Raw genomic sequence first — 23897 nt, 5'->3', positions numbered from 1 at the left:
AGCACTACCAACACGTGTGCGATTGGTCGAAACTGGCTGGGGGGCGGTACGTCTTCCTCAGCGAAGGATTTGATTGGCGTAGTCGTGGAAGTGAGTGGTGGTTGTGGAGCTGGGGGTGCCCGGAAAGCAAATGTGGAGGCTGACGCCTGTTCCTTCAGGCTAGGTTCAGCTCAGTTTTTCCCATCTAGGTCCTTGCACCTCTCGCCCGGAGTCTCCCGCTGGAGCCCGCCTGCGGGTGGCACGGCTGAGATGGAGAGTCCGAGCCTGGGGGACGGCGAAGCTGCCCCTGCAGCCTCCTGTGGCGAGCGCCTAGTCTCCGAGCAGCCTTGCGACTTCGGGCAAGTTCTTATCCCTTTCCGGGCCTCGGTTTCTCTCCACCTGTAAAACGGGAGCTGGGGAGAGACGTGTGAGCCTCTCTAGCTTTCCACAGAGGCCTCTAAGCCCAGGGCTTTAGTTAGTGCGAGCTGGGGCAGGAGCTCACGTCCTACCGTGGGATCAACCCGACTTACCGGGGGAGCTGGCAGAAGAGGGGTTTTGTGATGCCAAGTCAGGGGTCAAAAAGGGATTTTGTGATGCCAAGTCAGGGGTCTTGAACTGGAAAAGGTGGCGTGTCCTGCGTCAGTGGTGGGAGAAAGCCACAGGGGGTGGCAGGGGTTTGTGGTATCCATGCGTGTGTGTGGCATGAGATGATTTACCGTCTTTCAAAAGTTACTCCTCAGAGCTACCTCCAGGGAGGTGTTAACTACTGTTTAGGGGAGAAGCCCGACTCAGAGCTTCAGTAACTTGCTTTGGGGCGTGTGCACAGCTGGGAGCAGCAGAGCAGGACTGTGTGAGCCACCTGCGTGGACAGCCCAGCGGATGCGGATCTCAAAAGCTTTCCGCCTCCTTACCTCTGAAATCGGAAAGTGTCTTTCCTGGAAACAGTCCCGCTCCCCAAATTACCCGACCTTGCGGCTCATTCTAGTCAGTCGCTGGAGTTGGTGACTGGGATAGGCAGCCACCCTTTCAAATGTGTGACAGCACAGGGGAAGGACTAGCCGCCCAGGACTTAACCAGACCTGGCTTCTGGTGTCAGTTCTTTAAGTGATTTCATAAAATGAGGATAAACTATCTTACCCGTTTCACAAAATTATCATGAAGATCGGTTATTAAGGAGGTTGAAAATTCGGTCTCAGTAATTATTTTAGGAAGCTGGCTACATCTGACAAAAAGGATGGCCCAGAAAAACACCCATGTGAAATGTTTACCTTGCCTTCTGGGGAGGCTGGAAGGGCAGGGCAGAATAAATGACAATCACCAACCCCTATGCAGGATTCTGTTGATTGCACAGCTTAAGGCCTCAGCTATTAGCTCATATTCTCAGATACATACTCCAAATGCCCCCCGGAAATCTGCATCAGCCTTATTGGATGGCTAGTGCTTTTAATAGAGGTTTCTCTTAATTTTTCAATTATGTTGGAGGATAAGTAGCTGCTACTGGTGGATACGAAGATAATCTCATAGAACAGGACCGGCTCATCCTGCTGGCTTGAATCTCTCCCGTTTCCATCTGAGTAATTCCACATGGTCATGGATTGACGGGCCATGAGGAAAGGGGCCTTCATCACTTGTTTTGTCTTTCCAGGGATGAGGTTGCCACGGGATGGGAGAGAGTGGGAGAAGATGGGATCGAGGAGGCGATGTGTGGAAGCAGTGAGGGTAACCCTCTGCTCCCAGATCCCACTGCTGCTGCTGAGCTGGGTGGCACTGCAGCTACAGAATGTCCTCGGTCTGTCCCTGGTGGATGGGAACGAGTCGTGAAGCAAAGGTTATCCGGGAAGACAGCAGGAAAACTTGATGTGTATTTTATCAGGTAAGCTCATGTCGTGGGAAAGACGGTACAGTCAAATGCCTTTGTCTAGACACGCCCTGGGAATGTACAACAGGCCCCTGCTCTTATTTCTGTTTTTACCGAGAAAATACTGAGGATTCTGTTCCTTGGTGTCATTGGTTCATTATATCATGTGATTTGGGGACAGTTAGACATTTTGTCCCCCCCTACTGTATGAACAGTTAGTTAATGATGTAGTTGTACTTCCATTCTATTATAAAATCATTCTGTGCTGCTATAGGGGATGCCATGTTCAAGTGCCCTATAGCACTGTTTTTTTTCAACAAGAGGTGCTCATTACAACATTTGGAAATGATTACTTAGGAATCTAGAAAGTAGTCCAGTTCGTTTTAGAAGTCACTTTTTTCTCTAGCAGTAAAAAGTTTCATTCAATATTGTCTAGCCCCCAGGGACGAAAGTTCAGATCCAAAAGGTCAATTACCAATTATCTTCACCAAAGTGGAGAGACTTCCCTTAAGCCAGAAGATTTTGACTTTACGCTACATCCCACAAGGGGTACCAAGTCAAGGAAGAAAGATAGCAGCTTGGCTGCGGTAATATCTCGACCACAAAACAACAGTAACATTTCAACCTGGAACGTCAGGACGCGACAAAGGTGGGGCAAGGATGTGTGTCCGCAGCCGAGTCGTTGTTCTGAGTCGTCAGAGAGTGGAGGACTCTCTGAGCTTACCTCTGCTCAGTGGCTTGCCCAAGAAAATGGGCGTGTTCCTGGTACTGACTGTGGAAAAGAGAGAGAGCCCGAAGGAGAGATGGCTGTGTTAAAAGGAATTCAAACTAAGAAAACTAAAAGAGGGCGCAAGAAAAACCTTCCAGATTGTGCCTCAAGTGATAGGAAAAGGAACTGTACATCTAATGGGGCAGATGCTGAAACAGAGCCTGATCCACGAAGAAGTCAGCGTGGCACAACTCCACGGGTTTCTGATGGCAGAGCAAGCAGCGAGCCCCCTGGGGTGACCAGCGCGGAAAAGAGCCTTGTCAAAGAGAAGCCGAATTCAGGGTCAAGTCTTCACGGATTATGTGCAGCCAGAGCTGCAGGGCACAGCGAGAAGCAAGAGGCGGCCTCTTCAGAACTAGAGGAGAAAGGAGAAGCTGGGGAAAGCAAGGAACATTTGCATATTGACGCTTTAAAATGCGGCTCTGAAGTGGACAGCAGCTGCTCGCAAACCGAAAAAGACTTCACTTCTGAAAAAATATTTCAAGGTATTCAGTGCTTTAAAGTGCGGTTAGACACTGTGTGATGAGGAAGTTAGACTGTAAACAGTTAAGTTAAAGGAATAGGACCAAGAAGTGAGGTCACAGGTGAGATGCCGTCTAACAGTGGATCCTAAGACCTTTGTCGTACTGAAATTCCGGTTCTTTTCCTGTAGCAAACAGAGGGATCGGCTGGTCACTGCCCTGGTGCCAGGGCAAAGCCGCCAGGGCCTCTCCGCGTGCCTTTTCGGTCACGTTTTCCTTCCCATTCTCGTGCCAGCTGGTGATCTTGCGACTTTAAGGGAAATGAGAAAGGTTTCACACGTGACAGACGTAGGCAGCTTATGCCTGACTGTCCCAGCCCAGTCGGTATCTGCTCTTTGCACTCCTCCTGTTACTTACTCCTGATGAGTGACTGCCAATTTAATTTTGTGCATATCATAGTCATTTTTAGTTTCTATTATAATGTAATACGTCTCTAAAATGCCTTGGTGCTCTAAATAATTCAGAAATATAATCACATAGTTCATCTATTATTTGTACTGTGCTCTTAATACAGAGCTGAGAGCTTAGCAGTTTTGCCTTTATGGTACCTCAGTGAATAAGAGAAAAAAGCAGCCCTTTTGAGCAGCCCTGTATTAGTTATTCATTATGCCATTATGGTCTAATGAATAACTCTTTAAAGAAGAATGGTAATTTTACTTAAAATCCTTTGGGAACACAGCCTGAACAAATTGGTGGAGTAAGGGGTGACACTTGATGCCTGCTGTGTCCCACCCATGGCTTTGTGTCTCCTCAGAGACTGGAATTTTTATGCCTTTAACAGAAAATTCTTGTCTGTCTAGGGACTGTATAAGAATTGTTCAAGTCTTCCATATAAAGCCTTTGAGCTTCATAATATAAACCTTGAGGTTTATGCAGGTTGATTACGGTTGAAATGAGTGCTTTAATGACTGAGATGGAAACAATCCTAGCCATCGTAGATTTAATCAAGTATAGCTCTCAACAGATAAGGAAATATTCTCTAAGTTGCTTGATGTCCAGTGGCGTGAGGCTTCCTAATAACTTGGGTAGAAATTGCCAAGTAAATTGGTAATATAGTGCCTGGCACAGTGGCCTAGCTGCTAAAATCCTCGCCTTGCACACACCAGGATCCCATATGGGTGCTGGTTCTAATCCCAGCAGCTCCACTTCCCATCCAGCTCCCTGCCTGTGGCCTGGGAAAGCAGTCGAGGATGGCCCAAGGCCTTGGAACTCTGTACCTGCATGGGAGACCCAGAGCTCCTGGATCCCAGCTTCAGATCTGCGCAGCACCAGCCATTGCAGTCAGTTGGGGAGTGAATCATCAGATGGAAGATCTTCCTCTCTGTCTCCCTTTCTATCTGTATATCTAAATTTCCAATAAAAATAAAATAAACTTTTTATAAAAAATGATATGTAGAAAGCTATTTGGTGATTATTTATAGGGACTTGCAGAAAAAGTTAACAAGTAGCTAGTAAGAGCAGTTCCCTCTGTTTCTGTTTTACTTTATGCTGAGCTTCTGCTTACACTAGAACGGGGATAGCACTGTGGTGCAGCTGGCATCCAGAGCACAGGTTCCAGTCCCGGATGCTGCACTTCCAGTCCAGCTGTGTGCTGATGTGCCTGGGAAGCAACAGATGAGAGCCCACGTCCTTGCGCCTGTGTGAGGGACCAGAGCGCTGGGCTGCTGGCTGCTGGTGCACCTACGGCCATCGTAGCCATTTACAGAGTGACCTGCTAGATGGAAGAACTTTCTTTCACTCTCTCCTACTTTCTTGCCACCTCCTACTGTTTTGTTTTGTTTTGTTTTTCTCTCTGTTTCAAGGATTTGTTTTCTATTGGAAAGGCAGATTTATGCAGAGAAGGACAGAGAGAAAGATCTTCCATGCTGGTTCACTCCCCACGTGGCTACAATGGCTGAAGCTGAGCTGATCCAAAACCAGGAGCCAAGAGCTTCTTCCTGGTCTCCCACGTGGGTGCAGGGTCCCAAGGCTTTGATCTGTCCTCCTCTTATTTCCCAGGCCACAAGCAGAGAGTGGGGCAGCCAGAACAGGAGCCGGTGACTGCAAGGGATGCTGGTGCTTACAGCTGAAGGACCAGCCAGCCGAGCATGGTGCATCCCCTCTGTTTTTTCCCTTCTTCTTTCCTTCTCTTCTTCCCTCCTTTCTTCTCTCACTCTGCTTGTCAAATAAATCTTTAAATTAAAAATCAGAGAAGAAGCATCAGCAAACTAGAAAAGCAAAGAACACTTTAATTATTTGGAACCTGGATTCTTGTTCCAACCTCTAGCCAATCCCAGTAATGTTTTGGGAGAGTTGTTTAATTTTTAAGCTTCAGTTTTTTTCAAATGTAAAAAGCAACAATCCTCACTAGACCTGTTTTTCACGTCTAGAATATTATTAGGCAAAATGAGAAGTGAAAGTAATGTTCAAATTTATAGGGTATAGCTAAAGGAAGTACTACTAAATATAGTGATTTTAGAAATTTGAGAAGCAGGGCCCGGCGCAATAGTGTAGTGGTTGAGGTTCTTGCCTTGAACACACCGGGATCCCATATGGGCACTGGTTCTAATCCCGGCAGCTTCACTTCCCATCCAGTTCCCTGCTTGTAGCCTGGGAAAGCAGTCGAGGACGGCCCAAAGCCTTGGGACCCTGCACCCATGTGGGAGACCTGGAAAGAAGTTCCTGGCTCCTGGCTTCAGATCAGCACAGCACTGGTTGTTACGGCTACTTGGGGAGTGAATCATCGGATGGAAGATCTTCCTCTCTGTCTCTCCTCCTCTCTGTACATCTGCCTTTCCAATAAAAATAAATAAATCTTTAAAAAAAAAAAAAAAGAAATTTGAGAAGTAATAAGGCGGATTCCTTGGAGGTAGAACGGCCCAGTAATGGTCTCAGGTGTTCCAAATCTTAGGTTTTCTTTAATAATTTTTTTGGGGGGAGGAGTGGCTAATGTAAGTGTTCAATAAAGAAATCTTGAAAAAAGAAGAAGAAAATTATGACTCAGCAACAGCCATTACACCATTTTGCTTTAAGATTTATTTATTTTGAAAATTATTTTATTTATTTTTAAATTATTCTGATTTATTTTGAAAATCAGAGAAGCAGAGACAGAGAGGATCTCCCATCCATTGGCTCACTGCCTGGTGCAGGCCAGGAGCTCCATCCTGGTCTAACGTAGGAGCGACAGGGGTTCTGACCCGAACCCCTGAGCCATCTCGCATTGCCTTCCTCAGGCCACTGACAAGGAGCCGGATTGGAAGTGGAGCACCCAGGACACTCACCAGTGCCTGTGTGGGATGCCATTGCTGCAGGTGGTAACATGACACATTGTACCGAAACACCGGCCCCCCATTTTTTTTTTTCATTTCTCATTTGAAAGATCTTCCATCCAGTAATTTACTGCTTAAATGCCTGTAACAACCAGGGCTGGACCAAGTTGAAGTGAGGAGCCCAGAACTTTCCAGGTCTTTCACATGTGCTGCAAAAACCTGTGCTTGAGCCACCCACCTGCTGCCTCCCAGTATGTGCCTCTGCAGGATGCTGGATTGGAAATGGAGCAGCTGGGACTCCACCCAAACCCTAGTGCAGGTTGTGGACATCCCAAGTGGCAAATTACCTACTGTGCCAGTTACCCATCCTTCAAAAACATTTTCACATCAGTTGGACAAGTGGTTCAAACAAGGATTCAGACCAAGTTACCTGGGTTTGAATTTTAGCTCTGATTGTGTGACCTTGGGCAAGTTTCTTAATTTCTGTGTGCCTCAGTTTTCTTTGTCTGTAAAATAGAGATAATACGGTGCCTAGCTCACGATAGTCAGGATTCGGTTGGTTAACGTATGCCAGTGCCTAGAATGGCGTTTGGATGGCGTTACGGCCGCGGGAGTGTCGCTGGCATCTGCGTCCCGGCATGTTTGTTGAGGCTGAACCACACATTCCGTGATCAGTGTTCACTTCTCTCTTTCAGAAGACACCATCCCACGCACACAAATCGAAAGAAGAAAAACAAGCTTGTATTTTTCCAGCAAGTATAACAATGCAGGTATGCTTTGCCCAGTGAGGGAAAAAAAAAATCAGATTTGTTTTAATCTGCTTTTTAATTGGTCTTGATGCAGTGCGTTTGTTTAGGTCTTAGCCCCCCACGACGAAAAGCCTTTAAAAAGTGGACACCTCCACGGTCACCTTTTAACCTCGTCCAGGAAACACTTTTTCACGACCCATGGAAGCTTCTCATCGCAACCATATTTCTCAATCGGACCTCAGGTTTGTGAATACTTCTCACCTTATCTTCAGAGAGACTCATGAGCAGCAAGAGTGCTGGGTTGACCGGGCAGCCTGCGTGCCAGGGTCATTCCAGATCTGAGTGACCTCAGGGGCAGCCCTCCCGGTCCAGCCCCAGGGCTCTTCCCCCTGAGATTAGGCTGGGTACAGCCCACAGCCTCGCCAGCACTAAGCACAGCTTGTCTTCTTCCCAGCTCGTTTTGGCCATCCTGTCGTTCTGCCCTTTGACTTGTATGAAAGCCTGTAGTCCCCTGACTGCAGCTGGTGCTCTGCGCTGGTTCCCTGCTCATCCAGTGGTCTCGGGCTCGTCTCGTGCGTCCAGGCTTCAGAATCAGCAGATGACCAGTGCTGGGCTTTCCCTCTGAAAGTACTTGTCAGCCCACCTAGATAGTGACTGCTTGTCAGCCTTTAAGAAAACCAACACAAACCTCTGAGCGCAATTTCTAGACGGAAGAAGGCAATGTGTGTCTAGCAGTCATTTGGTTATTTTCACTTCCCAGGCAGAATGGCCATACCTGTGCTCTGGGAATTTCTGGAGAAGTACCCTTCAGCCGAGGCAGCCAGAGCCGCAGACTGGAGAGACGTGTCCGAGCTCCTCAAGCCTCTTGGTCTCTATGATCTCCGAGCAAAAACCATCATCAAGTTTTCAGGTGCTTTCCCATAAATTCAGGGGGGAAAGCATACATTTCACCCACCCAGGAGAGCCACGCTTTAAACATGAATGTCCTTGGAGGCTCCGTTAATGGAAGTTATTCCACTCAAGTACCAAAGGCTTGGGAAAAAAAAAAAAGCAGTGTCCCTGCCCCATCCCACATGCTTCTACCGACTCATTCCATCCGTCTTTGCGGGGCACTGGCTCAGAACCCATGGACAGGATTGGGAGGAGGAGTTAGTGAAGCAGAAAGCCCAACCCTAGGCCTCCAGACTGACACCTCTGTCTTAGCACAGCACAAGAACGTGGTTAGGACAGGGCCGAGCGGTAAGGCAGCTGGGAGCAACCGGGTTCAGAGTCTCCTCATTCCTTCCCGCTGTCCTCTACAGCCCTCGCGCGCGCGCACACACACACACGCACACACACATGTTTAGGGGAAGTGTCTTTGTAGGGACCGACCTGACATGCGGAATATTGCATTCCTCAGATGAGTACCTGACAAAGCAGTGGAAGTATCCAATTGAGCTTTATGGGATCGGTAAATACGGCAATGACTCCTACCGAATTTTTTGCATCAACGAGTGGAAGCAGGTAAGGCCCTCTGTTAGCCTCAGCATCCAGTACATTTTATGTCTGCACCCAATGAAATGTTTTGACCTTAGGTTAGAAATAAGTCCACCAGGGCCCGGCATGGTAACCTAGTGGTTAGAGTCCTCACCTTGCATGCGCTGGGATCTCATGTGGGCACCAGTTTGTGTCCCGGCTGCTCCACATCCCTTCCAGCTCCCTGCTTGTGGCCCAAGGCCTTGAGACCCTGTACTCCCGTGGGAGACCCAGAGGAGGCTCCTTGCTCCTGGCTTCGGATTGGCTCAGCTCTGGCCATTGCAGCCACTTGGGGAGGGAACCAGCAAATGGATGATTTTTGTCTCCTTCTCTCTATAAATCTGCCTTTCCAATGGAAAAAAAAAATCTTAAAAAAGAAAAAAAGAAGTCCACTATTATAACTGTTTCTAGGACACCAGACCTAGTCTGTGTGGCCCCTTTTGTTCTCAGTTTAGAGACTGGCTGATGGCGTGGGATTAGAGAGAAAGGGTCCCAAGTCCATAAACACCCATTGGAATGGCCTCTCCTGTAGGCTGTAGAGACACAAACACATTAGCTGTCACCTCCCGGGTCCCATTAGCAGGTGGCTGGAATCAGCAGTGGACTTGAACCCAGACACACTGAGGTAGGGCGTTGACATCCCAAGCCATCTTCGCCCCTCTGCCAGGTGCCTGCCCCAGTAGAAGGCTTAGTTTAACATTCAACAATTCCACCCTACTGAGGGTTGTCACACATTTCAGTCGTATTACCATAATGTACTTCTCCTGCCAAACCTTTAAGAAGCTAGCTTTCAATTTTTTTTTTTAAAGACTTTAAAAAATATATTTAACTGAAAGGGTGACAGAAGGAGAGTGAGAGACAGGGAGAAAGCGATCTTCCATCCCCTGGATCATTCCCCAAAGGTCTGCGGCAGCCAGAGCTGGACCAGGTGGGAGCCAGGAGCCTGAACTCCGTCCAGGTCTCCCACATGGGTGCATGTTCAAGCTTGTGTTGCCTTCCCAGACGCGTCAGCAGGGAGCTGGATCAGGGACAGAGCAGCCAGGACACGGACTAGGGCTGTCGTGCAGTGCCGATGTCCCAGCTGGCAGCTCAAACTGCCGTGCCATAGCACAGCCCCTAAAAATGTGTTTCTGACTAACGTACGTAAGACTTTTGTCTTCTAATGTGTTGTATTTTTTTTTTTCTAGGTGCACCCTGAAGATCACAAGTTAAATAAATATCATGACTGGCTCTGGGAAAACCATGAAAAATTAAGTCTGTCTTGAAGCTTTCAAACTTGCCTTTTATGCATTGCTTTGCACTTTAGTTCCTAATAGCTCCAGTAGCACACCCAGCCACTTTTTTCAGAGATGTAGATTTTAATAAACCCAACTAGAAACCTAGTGAGTATTTTTTTTCTCTGTCTCTCTCTCTCTTTTTTTTTCTTTATTTTGTAAAAGAAATGACCAGAAGAAAGCCTCATCTACTATCCCATGCCTCCCCCCACCCCCACCTGTACATACAAGTGGCCAAGATTAACTCCAGGAATTCAGTCCAGGCCTCCCCTGTAGCTGGCAGTACCCAGGCACCTGACCGTCATCGCTGCCTCCCAGGGTCCACAGCGACAGGAAGCAGGAATTGAGAGCTAGAACTGAGAATCAAACCCAGGCACTCCAATGAGACTCAGGCATCATCCTGGCTGACCACCACCCGTGGTGTGTATTTTCTTAATATGTGTGTCACTGGTGGATCATGTGCTAGAACACATTTTTAAGATTAAATCATAATCATGTTGCAAGAGTCTTTAAAAATATACAAGTTTTTCAATAATGAAATGCAGTATGAAGGTGAAACACTTATCTAAACTATTGATAATATAAAGCGATTTTGTGGGCCCAGTGCGATGGCTGAGTTACCCGATTTTCTACCGCCAAGTGCCGAGATTCCATCTGAGCACCGTTTCGTGTCCTGGCTGTTTCACTTCCCATCCAACTCCCTGCTTGTGGCCTGGGGAAGCAGTTGAGGACGGCCCAAAGCCTTGGGACCCTGCACTTGTGTGGGAGACCCGGAAGAGGCTCCTGGCTCCTGGTTTTGGATTGGCTAAGCTCTGGCTGTTGGGGCCATTTGGAGAGTGACTCAGTGGACGGAAGATCTTCCTGTCTGTATCTGACTTTCCATTAAAAATAAAATCTTTAAAAAAAAAAAAGTCTTGAGCTCTTGAAATGGCTAATTGAAGGCATAATTTGAAGATCAAATTGGTTAAATGAAGCATGAATCACTTGGTGGGGAGACTGCCGTTGTAGAGTGACTGCGTGGCTGTTTGCTCGTTAGTGAGCCAGTGTCCAGCCTTGGCACTGACTTGGCACGCCTGTAGTTTCTCCGTGACTTCCTCAAAGTGGCGCCAAAAGAACCCGGTTCACTCAGCGGCCGGGGCACTCCGCTCCCGACGGTAGCCAGCAGGTGGCGGCCTTGGGCCAACCAGCACTAGGCGTCCGTAGTCATGGCAACATAGAGCGTCTGCGCTCAACCCTAGGGACTGTTTTGTTAGCCTGCTCCCTTTCCCAGTGCCGCTATAAGAGATGGTTCATACGAAATGGATAAGAACCTGTTGGCGCTGGTCGTTAAGTTCCGGGGAGCAGCACCCTCTGCGGGAAGCTCTCGGCGCCCCACTGAAATGTATGAGGTCAATGATTTGTCTAAGATCTCATTGTGTCGTTCCCACACTAGGTAAAAGGTTGTCCATGAGTCCAGGCCAGTCAGGTACCTTTCTGCGATGGCCGCGCCTCAGTCTGATGGCAGTTCCGGGTCAAGTTGCCCTCCGTCGCTGCGGGAGGTCCGATCGAACCTCAGAGGTGTAGAACGGAGCTAAGTAGTCATTTCAGAAGAAGCAGGGGTGAATGCGGCTAGGTCCCCGAGGCGCATGCTGGAGTCAGAGACCCGCAGAGTATTGGGGGTGGGGAGGAACACTTCCAGGCCCTGCAAGACGTCTTTACACCCCAGGGCTTCTAGAGCAGAAAAGGGAGGAAAGGCAATTGAGCAAGACAGTAGCATCTCCGGGGCCAGGTGTCCCCAGGACACTGCTGGCAGTCCATCCCTGGAGACGAAGCGAGAGCTCAGAGAGGACCAGGTGGTGAAAGATCTTGCAGGCCAGAGGATGGAGAAGCTGCTGGGGTGGCAGGATCTGGGGTGGTCAGCCAAGGCCAAAGCATGTGGTGGGGTGGGGAGACAGATGTGGGGCCAGCAAGCCTGAAGGCTGGAATCCTGTTGCCTCTTCTCCGGCACAAAAGTCATCCATGTCCAGTGGAGAAACTGGGCAAGCCCAGGGATCCGGCTGGGGCCCCAGGGAAATAGGCCGGGGTTGCTTGGGGGGTGGGAGAGAGGCGCCAGGCTGGGCACACTGCTGAGAACAACAGAGGCAGCTGTCAAAGGGGAAGCCTGAGCAGTGAGGTGTCTTTCCACAGGGTGGGGCTCAGGCCGGGAGCACCGATTAGGAGGGGATTGGGGGCCGGACCCAATTCCAGTCTTGGCTGGTTAAGGTTACGACCATGGAAAGTCACCCACGTGGAGATGTTTTAGGAGTAACTGCATGTATAAAACTGGAGCCAATTTCAGGTCATAAAGGTTGACAGGTGTGTCCTCCGCTAAAAGAGAGTCATGAAGCGTGGAGGGGCCAGTGGGAGAAGGAATGGGGCCTGAGCACTCATACCTGGACGGGCAGGGAAGGTGGCAGCCAAGAACAGCGGCTCCAGAGGAGGGGACCTTGGGAGGGATCGGAATCAGAACATAGGAAATCGCAGGATTGCCTTCAGACACTTCAGAAAAGAGGGACCAAAGGTATTGGGGGGCATCTATTGCGGGGAGAACGAGGTGGACCCTATTGGTAGAAATTCCAAAGAAGCAGGCCGCAGGGTTAGAGAACTTCACGTCGCAGAAGGGAGACGCGTTGTCAACAAAGTCAGCCACACCTGACGCAGAGCCGAGTGGGCTCCAGAGCTGATGCCCGGCATTTCACATGGTCTGTGTGCATGGACCCCGTCACTGTAACATCCCTCTCAGAGGACACGGGACCTCAAGGAGCATTAGAGTGACACTGCGTGGGAGGTTGTCGTGGCCAAGTGTGAGGTGGACTGCAAACTATGAGACGAAAAGGGCTTGGCCAGCCTAACACATGGGCGAGCTGAAACCAGAGCCAGGCAGGAGCCAGTGCAGCGGGGGCCCTATGAATAGGGAACAGGTTGGGGAGAGGAGAGGGAGCAGTACAGGGCAGGGCTTCAGCCTAGGGAGGTCTGTAGACCCTGGTAGGAGGGACAACCCCTAGGAAGACAGATCCCAGGAAATGTCACTTCCTTGCACATCTTAAAGTCTGTAGGCCGAGAGCAACAGGACCAGTGAGGGGTGGAAGTCTCACAGACTGACATGACACCAATTTCATTTCCCCCCAACTTTCTCCTGCACACACAGTGTGCTTCCAACATGGGGAGCTGTTTAGCGACCCTCAAATCCATTCTTTCCCCATGCTGCCCTTCCAGCCTTCAAACCTGATTGTCCTTTAAGGCCCACATCCATGACCCCTCTACTTGATGAATTCCCAAGCTCCCTGGCCATCACCTAGGTGACGGGTAAACAATGAGCATTGCACCAGGACACTGGAGGTCAGGTGCCAGCTTGGATTCTAGTCCCCCCTGTGATCTTGGACCTCCGTCATGGACACAGTCACAGTCGGCTAGGTCTGTCCTTTTGCCTGTTGACTCGCTGACAGGATGTTGGCTGCCCCCCCAGGTACTATAAAAAGGCTGCAGCTCCAGCAAGGAGTGAGCAAGGTCATGGTCTTCATGGCACTCAGAGTAAACGCTGGAGTTATGCTGGGAATCTCAAAGGCAGACATGCACCTGAGCTAAGGACCGAACAGGACACCTTCACGTGGAACAACAGGATTTTGGAACGAGCTCACTGCAGCCCACAGTAACTCAAAGAGGAAAAAGGAAGCAGATAAGCCAGAGGCAGGGCGTGGGCTGCCCAGCGGATAGCCCTGGACATCCACGCACAGCGTGGATCCTCGGCAGGGAGGAAAGGGAGCTGGGGCTGGAGGGTGAGCAAAGAGCAGCCTAGGCCAAAGCCTGAGGCAGGATGGACTGGAATTGCTTGCTCAAGGCATCTGGGGCACAGGAGGAAAGGGAGGTCGGGGGACGGGGGATAGGTGGACAGAAGGGAGGCCTGCAGCTTTATTTTGATGGCCAATGAAAGGCAAGGAAGAGTCTGAAGAGGAGGGCAGGGTCAGGGCAGGCCTAGTGGCACAGAGGGTTAAGTTGCCACTTGGGATGATCCTGGTTCCAGTGTGAGTTCCAGCTTCTCTGCTTTGAATCCAACTCCCTTCCAACATGCCTGGGAGGCAGCAGGTGGTGGCACAAGCCCCTGGGCCCCTGCCACTCACATGAGGGACCCAGGCTTTGGCCTGGCCCAGCCCTGGTTGTTAGGGGCATTTAGGAAGTGAAGCCTCCCACCCCGCAGCCAGTCAGGGCATGGCCAGACTCAGAGCCCAACTCCACAGCTCCTGAGCATCTGCTGGGGAAGGTGCTGTGTGGCCTAGCTAATCAGACAGGATTGCATTTTATTTTTCTAGTTAATTCTTGTGGCCCATGGGAAGTGCTGGTAGCTGCAGGTGGAGAGAATGAAATAAGAGAAGGTTCATAAAGCACTTAGATCGGTGCCTGGTCTGGGGCGTGTCCAGGCACGTCAGGTGAAAATTATCTTCCTCCTTGTAGCGAGGCAGTGATAAAGCCTGGCACCCAGCATGATGCTGAAACATTTCTTTTTCCTTCCCATGCTTTGTGCAAACGATCTTACTTATAACGCTCTTACCACAGTATTCTACCACTCGTCCATCGAAGATGAAAACACCATCCAGGTCCCCGCCTTCAATCCTGAGCCGTTCACTGCCCACTGCTTCAAGCAGTTCAAGCAAAAGGATTTGTGCCTGCCTCAGAGCCGACGGAGGGTCATCACCGCGTCGGGCCAGGGGGAGCGTTCGCCCGCCAGCCCCCGCCCTCAGCCCCAGGCTCCTCCAGCGCCCGTCCCCCGCAGCAGAGCCCTGGAACCGGAAGGCAGCCAAGAGCTGCAGGAGGACAGGAAGAGCTGGCTAAGCAAGACGTTGAGGCTGAAGCAGGAGCTGGACGCCTTCGGTGACTTGCAGAAGTGGCTGCAGAACAAGGCCAATGTCACGCCTCTGGAGGCCAAGGTCCTACACATGGTCCACAGGGAGCAGGCTGCTCGACTGGAGGACCCTTTGACCCTTAGCAGGGCTGTCAAGGTGAGCAGCCCCATTTGCCAAAGGCGTTAGGGACTTCCTGTCTTTGTGTTGGGTAGGATGGGAATGGCTCGCCCGATTTCACAGAAGGGTGAGCTGAAACCCCGAGAGGAGGCACATTGGTCACCTGTTTGCTCATGACAGGGTCTCCAGGCTGTCTTGAAGCAGCACGGTTTCTGAGATGCCAGAATCTAGGAGCAGCAGAGCAGGGGGCTTTTAGTTCAGTGTGTCCTCTGGGATGTTAGTCAAGAATTGGCCTGTGCCACAGTCACCTGCAGTCTGCCCTGGGGCACAGGGATCCACTGCCAGGCTGGCTCACACAGGGCTGCTGGGAGGTGACCTCAACTCCTCCCACACCCACATTCTGGTTGAGCATCCCCACAACATGGCTGCCGCTGGCTCCCCCTAGTGGGCACAGCCAGGAGGGACCAGAGCAAGAAGGTGGCAGTGCCTGTTGGAAAAAAATAAAAAGGAGAGAGAGGGGAAGGGGCCGACGCTGTGACCCATCATGCCTTGCTGATCCAGCTCCCTGCTAAGGCCTGGGAAAGGCGCTGGAAAATGGCCCAAGTGCTTGGGGCTCTGAGAGCTATATAGGAGACCCAGATGAAGCTGCTGGCTCATCCTGGCCCAGACAGGCCTGGTCTCAGTTTGGCTCAGCTCTGGCTTTTGTGGCCATTTGGGGAGTGAACCAAATGTCTCTCCTTCTCTCTGTAAATCTGATCTGCCTTTCCAATAAAAATAATAAATAAAACCCCTCATTGTCGACACCAGTGTCGTGGCACAGTGGTTTAAGCCACTGTCCACAACATTTGCATCCCACGTGACTGACAGTTTGAGTCCCGGCTGCTCCACTTCCAGTCCAGCTCCCTGCTAATCCACCTGGAAAAGCAGCAGCAGCGGACCCAAGCACCAGTCCACTACCGCCCATATGGGAGACCCGTATGGAGCGTCAGTTTTCTGGCTTCAGCCTGGCCCAATGCAGCCACTTTGGAAGTGAACCAGCAGGTGGGAGATTCCCTCTCTTTCTCTGGGTGTTTCTGTCTTTCTCTCTCCTGCTCTGTGTGTGTTTCTCCCTCTTTGTAACTCTGCCTTCCAAATTCTAAGTCTTGTTCAAAAGTTACGTTAACATACTCTTGTTTATGTGTGTGCTCTGTGCACCGGGCTGTTGTGACGCTCACAATGGCGAGGCTGGGGGAAGCCGAAGCTTGCCAGACCCTCGGAGACGGAATGACCAAGTCAGTAGCAGTGCCTCGTCTCTGCATGGCTCCCCTTGCAATACAACCATGTGAAACTTCTGCCCCTTCAGCTGGGATATGGGGTCAGGGAACTGGGATTTAAGCCCATCTCTGCTGCTTCCTTGCTGGGCCAGTGGAGCCTCGGTTTGCTCATCAATGAAGTGGGAGTAAGCACGGAGCCCACCTCTCAGGGTTGTTGTGACATCCAAGTGGATTAGTTCATAGCGGTGGCTTCATAAGCATGAGGAATGTAGAGCCCTCCATGGACAGCGGCCACCTTCTTACGCTGCCTTCTTTCCGGAGACGTGCCACCATGTCCACCCAGATGAGGAAGCTCAGCGCTGCCAGCTTGCCCAGGTCCTGGGATGCTGTCATGGCAGGTCCCCAGGCTGTGCTGAACCCTGTGCCCCGGGCACTGCCCCTGGCTTCTCTTCCCTTCTCACTGGCCCTGGGACCCCAGCTTTGTTGTTGGTCTGTCACCCTCACGTTCTCCTTGCCCCCCATTCTCTTCCTCTTCCAGAAGGAAGGCCTCCATATCTCTTCCCGCTGGACGGTGCCCCAGCTCCGCCTGCCCAGGCCCTCGTCCCTGTCAGTCATGTTTTCCTACCTGCACAACCGCAGGATTGAGATCCTGGATGTTTTTAACAAAGCCGACTGGAACAAGCACCACAAGATTACCAGGGAGCAGTTCATCCTGGCTCTCAAGGCAGTGAGTGTCACCCACTCCCCTGCTGGGCCTGGCTGGGCAGGTGCACCTGCACCCTCCCCCTTCCCCTCTCCCCTTCCCCTCCATCCCCCACACAACTCAAGGACCACAGGGAGTTCAGACTGTCATCCGTGTAGCTTACAAAGCCTTCTTGGAAAAAAAATGTGGCTTACCCTATAGCAGAATCAGACCCTTGCATCCACCCCCACACTCTCTGTGAGTCTGTAATACCCACCCTCCGACCAGCTGACTGCTTAGGAAGCTGCCATCTTGCCTGCCAGACTCCAGAACTGAACCCAGAGGCAGCGGGGCCTTCAGTCCTGCCTCCGGAAGCTTCTAGAGCTTCTGAAGCTATCATTGGTATCTGAATCATGTGGGGTCTGGTCAAAATGCAGCTTCGGTGGGAAGCAGTGCCTGACCCTGTAAGAGGGAGACCTCACTGGATGAGGGTCTGAAGGCAGGGGCGGGTGCACGGAGGGAGAGGGTACGTGGCCAGAATTCCAAGTGTGTCCAGGGACCAGGAAAGGAGGGTTGGGCACAGGTGGTCCAGGCTTTGGCCTTGGAGACAGGGCATTGGGACAGGAGCCCGCCTGCAGGGGGCGTGTCTTTCCTCCCCAGATGAGGATCCCTCTGATGCAGCACGAGGTGGAGGACATCGTGATCTACCTGGGCTCTCTGGGCAAGCACAGCGCCATCACCCTGGAGATCCTCACCAGCACCTACAAGAGGTGGTGCCTGACGCAGCAGAGGAGCACCGTGCCCACGGCCAGGGAGTGTGCGTGCACACACACACACACACATGCACACCCACATCGCCGCCCCAGTCTGCAGGGCAGGCAGCCCCAACTTCTCCTTCAACACACACTTTCTGAGTGTGTTCCTCCACTCTGGCTTCCGGGGTGCTGGCTGAGCCTCTGGGATTTTTAGGCTCACAGATGGACTCAGGAGGAGTTACTGTGTCCTTTCGTGGACCGGTGAGGCCCGGTCCAAAGGCAGTGGGTCAGCCCTCGCAGCAGCGAGCCTTTCCCACGAGCTCCCTGGGGTAGGACAAGAGAGCGGCGTCCTCCAATTGCTATCTTGTGAAAGTCCCGTTTGCCACTTGGTGGAAACAGGTGACAGAGATGAGATGAGCCACAGGAAGGTAGGGCAGCGCAGGAGAGGGAGGCCACAGCCGGGAGGTTGTCTTAGTGGGCGCTAACCAGACATGTGAGCAGAAGGAATTAGCTGGTACAGGCCAGCACCTGCCCAGCACCGGGCCTGGCCAGCCACCCTCTTATCCCACTGTGGCTCTTTCTCCCATTCCAGACTACCTCTTGGCCAGGGAGAGACTGCTCTCTCAGGCTTTCCTCAACAAACAGAAAGAAGATTCTGTCTCCCTGCCTCCCAAGATGGACCTCCTGAAGGTGCCTGAAGTCGACATCAAGATGGAGGCGAGACCTTTGACCCTGGAAGAGATGGAGGATGTGGGCAAGCGGTACCGAGAGAGGAAGCGGCAGCAGAAGGTACTGGGCCGGCCCAAGGAATGCACGGGGCTCAGGCCTCTGTGCCAGAATGTGGCTCCAATGTTACTGTTCAGTAGGATGCCCCTGGGGCCTCAGTGTTGTGGCCCAGAGTCCCACGCATGTGCGTGGATGGCACTGTGCACGCACAGCTGCGTGCTCTGCCCTTCCGTGCTTTTCACGGGAGCTGTGACCGCATGTGACACTGACGTCAGAACCCGAACCGCAGCCCCTCACCGAGCCCTGGGAGTGGGGAGGCAGAGCGCAGCCCAGGCCCAGCCTGAATCACGTGTGGTCTGCGGCCCGCCCCGCAGCAGGCGATCCCGGCCATCCAGTACGCCGAGCGCTGCCGCCTGGTGCGCTGCGGGAACCAGCGCATCGACGACCACTGCCTCCCGTCCACCCTCTCTGGGGAGATGCGGGGCATCCTGCACAAGACGCACAGGGACACCTTTCTGGTCTACCTGCAGTGCTGGAAGCTCTGTGAGATCTACAGCCTCCCGCTGACAGAGGACATCCTCATGAGAGGTAGGAAACCAGGAAACCTGTGACAAGCCCAGGGCAGCTGCGGCCTGTGCCTGCGGGGGGGACGCTGCGGGGAAGGAGGGGAGGAGAGGGGGGTCAAGAACCTGGAGCCTGGCAAGCTGGGCTGGCATTCTGGGGTCACAGCCGCGGGGACAGGCTGCTGGGCGAGGGAATTCTTAGGCTTCAAGGGAACAGATCCAACACGGAAGAGGGGACTTTGATGCAAATGCTGGATGCTGTCCGTGCCACTCCTCCAGGCCACACCTGGCTCCTGGAGCCTCTGCAGAGCTGGGAGGGAGGAAGGGGCAGGAAGCAGGGCTGCCAAGGCCTCACCCCTGCTGGCATGTGCTGCAGCAGGGGAAGCAAGAAAGCCAGGGTGGAGTTTCCCTGCAGCCTGGCCCAGCCCTGGTCAGCTTGGTTGTCTGGAGACTGAGCTAGCAGATGGAAGGGCTCTCTCTCCCCCCGCCACCTTTTTTGTTTTGTTTTGTTTTGTTTTTTAAAAAGATTTGGGCCTGGCACGGTAGCCTAGCGGCTAAAGTCCTTGCCTTGCACACGCCAGGATCCCATATGGGCGCTGGCTCCTTTCCTGGCAGTCCTGCTTCCCATCCAGTGCCCTGCTTGTAACCCGGGAAAGCAGTGGAGGATGGCCCAAGGCCTCAGGACGCTGCACCGTGTGGGAGACCTGGAGGAGGCTCCTGGCTCCTGGCTCCTGGCTTTAAATCAGCTTGGTTCTGGCGGATGCAGCTGTTTGGGGAGTGAGCCAGTGGATAGAAGATCTTTCTCTGTATCTCTCCTTCTCTCTGTAAATCTGACTTCCAATAAAAAAAAAAGAGAGAGAGAGAGATTTATTCATTTATTTTTATTGGAAAGGCAGATTATCAGAGAGAGGAGAGACAGAGAGATCTTCCATCCACCAGTTTACTTCCCAAATGGCTGCAACAGCTGGAGCTGGACTAACCCAAAGCCCAGAGCCAAGAGCTGCTTCTGGGTCTCCTACATGGAGGGGCCAAAGGACTCGGCCATCCTCTGCTGCTTTCCCAGGCCATCAGCAGGGAGCTGGATGGGAGGTGGAGCAGCTGGGACTCAAACTGGCTGCCATATGGGGTGCCAGCGCTGGCACGTAGAGGATTAGCCTGTTGAGTCACTGCACCAGCCCTGAGCTCTCTCTTTTTCTCCCTATCTCTTTGTAACTCTTTCTTTTTTTTAAGATTTATTTATTTTTATTGAAAATAAAATACAGAGAGGAAAATAATATACAGAGAGGAGGAGAGACAGAGAGGAAGATCTTCCATCCGATGGTTCACTCCCCATGTGACTGAAACAGCCGGCGCTATGCCAATCCGAAGCCAGGAGCCAACAGCTCTACCGGGTCTCCCACGCAAGTGCAGGGTCCCAAGGCTTTGGGCCGTCCTCGACTGCTTTCCTAGGCCACAGACAGGGAACTGGATGGGAAGTGGGGCCACCAGGATTAGAACCAGCACCCACATGGGATTCTGGCATGTACAAGGCAAGGACTTTAACCACTACACTATTGCACCGGTCCATCTTTGTAACTCTTAACATTTCGAGTAAATAGATCAGTTTTTAAAAATACATATGCATATAAGTAAAGAAAGAACATCTCATACTTGAAATAACTCTTTGTTAGAACTGTGTCTATGAACTACATGAAATCTGGTCTCTTTATGTTAATTTAAAATTTGTTAAAAACAAAAATGTAAATTTACTTACAGGGCTAGCAACATGAGAAGCCACAGTCTTGGTGTCTGACACATCTCTCTCCCTGCCCACAGCCCTGCTATATCCGGGAGACAAGATCATCTTCCAGAAGGATCAGATCCGCCCCATCCGGCAGCCCGGTGGCTACTACTCCGACAAGAAGGCCTTCCTTTGGAACCAGGCCCTGAACTTGGCCCACGGCCACGAGCTTGGATCTAAGATGGACAAAACGGACAAGCTGAGTACCAGACCCACTTTCTCCCTGTGCCTGGCCGCCTGCCCGCTGGCTGTCCCTGCAGTGTGTCTGAGGTGTCATGCTATGCCAAGCATCACCCATGGCATGCATGCTAGCAGCAGGACCACCTCCCCGCCCCTACGCACAGCTGCCCTCCTGTCCGTGGTGCTCAGACACACAGCTCTGGGATGGAGTGAACAGGGTCACTTCTATTGGCCAACCCGGAGGGCCCCACGGAGCACCCCTTGCCACTCTGCCCCTGGCATAGCCAGAAGCAAGCTCTTCCCCAGGGACCAGACTGCCCCCAGACCAGCATGAGGCTTTCCTAGGTCCTAGGCCAAGCAGTATGTGACAACGTGTGGACAACTTCGGTGTGTCTGCAGGAGCCAGAGCACAGTGATGCACCCCTGTGGTCGTGGGGCCAGCCCGGGAGGGAGGGGTGCGGGAAGGCAGGGCGCCCAGCCAGATGCCAGGAGAGCTGGCCAGGCCCTCCCCAGTGCCTGACACCATGGGGTGTGCCTGAATCCTGGGGAAGGGTGCAGCTAAACAGATATCAGCCAAGCCTTGGGCTGAAGGGACAAGCTGTTCCACTGTCAGCCTCAGCAGCTCCATGTGTAAAATGGGCCCAACAGTGTCCCACCCGGTACCGCCTGGCCACACACACACACACACACACACACACACACACGAGGCAGCAGCACAGAAAACACTTGTCAGCGATGGGGCTGCTGCTTCCCTCCTGCCCTGGTCCAGCGTGGAAATAGGCCCAGACCCACAGCGGGCGGGTGCTGTCCACAGCCCTGGCTGTGAGAAGCTGAGCAGGAGCCGGGCAGGTGGATGGCGTAGCAGGCCTCTCTGATGGCGCAGGGCCCTCCTCCCAGTGCTCGCCCACTGGGCTGCTTCCCAGCCACGGACACAGCAAAGGGTGAAGACTGGGCAAGAGGCTCTTGTGCCCGGGCTGAAGAGAGCTGTAAAGGACACATGCAGGTTCCTTAGGCTAAGGAGGGAACCGAATGCTGTCTTGCTTCATAGTATGAGTTGTAACAGATTCCAAGACCAAGTGTACCAGGACTTCCCACACTCCGTGGCGGGGGAGGGGGAACTACGGGGCCAGTGCTGAGTAAAGCCCCTGTCTGTGGAGCACCACTATCCCATATGGGCGCCGATGCTCCATTTCCCACCCAGCTCCCTCCCGATGCACCTGCGACAGCACAAGGATGGTGGCCTAAGTCATCCCTGCACCCACATGGGAGACCCACAGGAAGCTCTTGGCTTCTGCACTTGACCGGGCCTGGTCTAGTCTTGCACGCTTTGGGGAATGAACCAATGGGTTGAAGGTCTCCATCTCTCTGGAACTCTGCCTTTCAAATAAACAAATCTTTGAAAAAAGAAAGTTCATGGGAAATGGAATTAGACTTTGGTGAACAATTCCTATAGATGCATGGGCTCTTCAGGAGGTTCACAGGAAACGCATATTACAGAGGGATGCACAGAGATTTTCAAAAGTCTGTACCAAAATTTATCTTTTGATTTCATATTTCCATAATGAAATGTTTGACCTTCCCTGGGGAGGGGTGCTGGCATTGATGACTGAAGTTTGTTGGCCAGGCTTCGGGCAGGTCAGTGTGGCCACCCTGGTCCTGGAGGCTGGGTCAGGCTCGGTGGGGGCAGCAGGACTCACTGCAGCAGCTAGGAAATACCAAACATGAAGCAGAAGCGCCCTGAGGACCTCTGCTCTGGGGAAGAGGCGACTTGTTCAAAGCAGCCAGGTTCTGTGGCCAGGTCCGGTCGATGTGTGCGGCTGCCTGGTCGCCTGGAGCCCAGGGGCGAAGTCCTGGCCCATCCCCAGACAGGAAATTCATGCTAAGCTGTAGTTTGTGAGTCAAAAATCTGGCTCCAGATCTGCTTCCCCAAAGCCCATGGGTGTCCATCTCCCCACCTAACCAAAAGCCTTCTCTCCTCCACCAGGAAGACACCCAAGAAGACCAAGAAAATGCTCTTCAGGGAGTTTGAGGAGTTCACCAGGTGGGCAGCAGAGCCTTCTCCTGGGATGGTGGGAAAGTGGGCTCGCCTCGTGCTGGAGGGGCTGCCTGGAACTCCACGTGCTGAGCACCCCCTGGGGCTCAGAGTCTAGGGGGACACTGCTCGGCTGAAGTCCCTGTATCCCTCTAATCCAGTCCTCTGAGCATCCCTCCCCACCCCCAGCACACCTGCTGCACGGAAGGCTGAGGCTAAGGCACAGCAAGGTAATTGCCTTCCTCAAAGCCTCACGTCCCTTAGGTGGTGCAGCAGGGAGCTGGACCATCCAGGCTGGCCCTGGAAGCTGCTTGCCACACACCGCCAGAAAGTTCCCGGAGGCAGGTCCATGCTGGAGAGCTTGGAGGTTGAGCTATGTAGAGGGCAGGGGCCTCTGCCACTACCTATCCCGTGTCCCCTCCCATGCCAGGAAACTGAAGGCGAAGCGGTCCAGCGGCCTGCAGCAGTACACCCGCGCCAATTCCTTCTGGCCAGGTCACCTCCTGGATAAGCTGCGCCTCTACCTACCCACGGTGACCACGGATCGGAGCCTGGCGCTCTTCAGCTGTGTCCATCGCGAGCCCCACGCCTACCCTGCCACCTACCACCCGGACCACTGGTGGCCTCTGAGGGACAAGGACTATATGACCCATGCCTACTATGATTCCGCCAAGGTCTACTTCCTCAATTAGGATGGCCCGGGTGCTGCACCCGAGCGACCCTGGACAGCGGGCAGGGCGGCGAGAGGCCCAGAGCCCTCGTCATAGGAGTGTCGAAAAAAGAGAGATGGTTCGGGGACATGGCTTGGGGCCAGCTCCTCCTGCCTAGATGTCCAGTGTCCCCAAAGGTGGGTGTGTGGGTGTGTGCAGGAACAGACTGGTGTGCGACTATTTCCCTCTCCTGAGCTTTGCCATTCCCCCCCCCCTCCGCTGCCACCCAAATAAACCATATTGGCATTCTCCCAGCCTCCATGATATGGTTTATTTATTTTTAATTAACTTATTTTTATTGGAAAGTCAGATATACACAGAGGAGGTGAG

The 23897-nt window shown here is 52.5% G+C and overlaps 2 protein-coding genes across 4 annotated transcripts; both read left to right on the top strand.

Moving 5' to 3' along the window:
- Positions 1–108: 108 nt before the first annotated feature.
- Positions 109–10021, top strand: MBD4 (methyl-CpG binding domain 4, DNA glycosylase). Of its 3 annotated transcripts, none has more exons than XM_040995231.1 (8): positions 109–332; positions 1616–1852; positions 2274–3091; positions 7071–7145; positions 7232–7366; positions 7885–8034; positions 8524–8627; positions 9827–10021. In XM_040995231.1, the coding sequence occupies exons 1-8, from the start codon at positions 250–252 to the stop codon at positions 9902–9904; spliced, it is 1680 nt and encodes a 559-aa protein (XP_040851165.1). In that variant the 5' UTR covers positions 109–249; the 3' UTR covers positions 9905–10021. The 3 variants fall into 3 exon arrangements, with proteins under 3 accessions (XP_040851165.1, XP_040851164.1, XP_040851166.1); XM_040995230.1 differs by having other exon boundaries at positions 109–338; positions 1625–1852; XM_040995232.1 differs by lacking the exon at positions 2274–3091 and having other exon boundaries at positions 1616–1779.
- A 1370-nt stretch (positions 10022–11391) lies between these two features.
- On the top strand, positions 11392–23748 carry EFCAB12 (EF-hand calcium binding domain 12). The gene is made up of 9 exons (XM_040994952.1): positions 11392–11470; positions 14483–14925; positions 16678–16866; positions 17482–17638; positions 18169–18365; positions 18677–18890; positions 20681–20843; positions 22810–22866; positions 23288–23748. The coding sequence occupies exons 1-9, from the start codon at positions 11392–11394 to the stop codon at positions 23547–23549; spliced, it is 1761 nt and encodes a 586-aa protein (XP_040850886.1). The 3' UTR covers positions 23550–23748.
- Positions 23749–23897: the final 149 nt, after the last annotated feature.

This window comes from Ochotona curzoniae, unplaced genomic scaffold, assembly GCF_017591425.1.
Source record: "Ochotona curzoniae isolate NIBS_2020 unplaced genomic scaffold, NIBS_Ocur_1.0 contig_908, whole genome shotgun sequence".
In the NCBI taxonomy this organism is placed as follows: domain Eukaryota; kingdom Metazoa; phylum Chordata; class Mammalia; order Lagomorpha; family Ochotonidae; genus Ochotona; species Ochotona curzoniae.
Note: the sequence above shows the minus strand (reverse complement) of the source record. Positions and strands in the feature narration are given on the sequence as shown.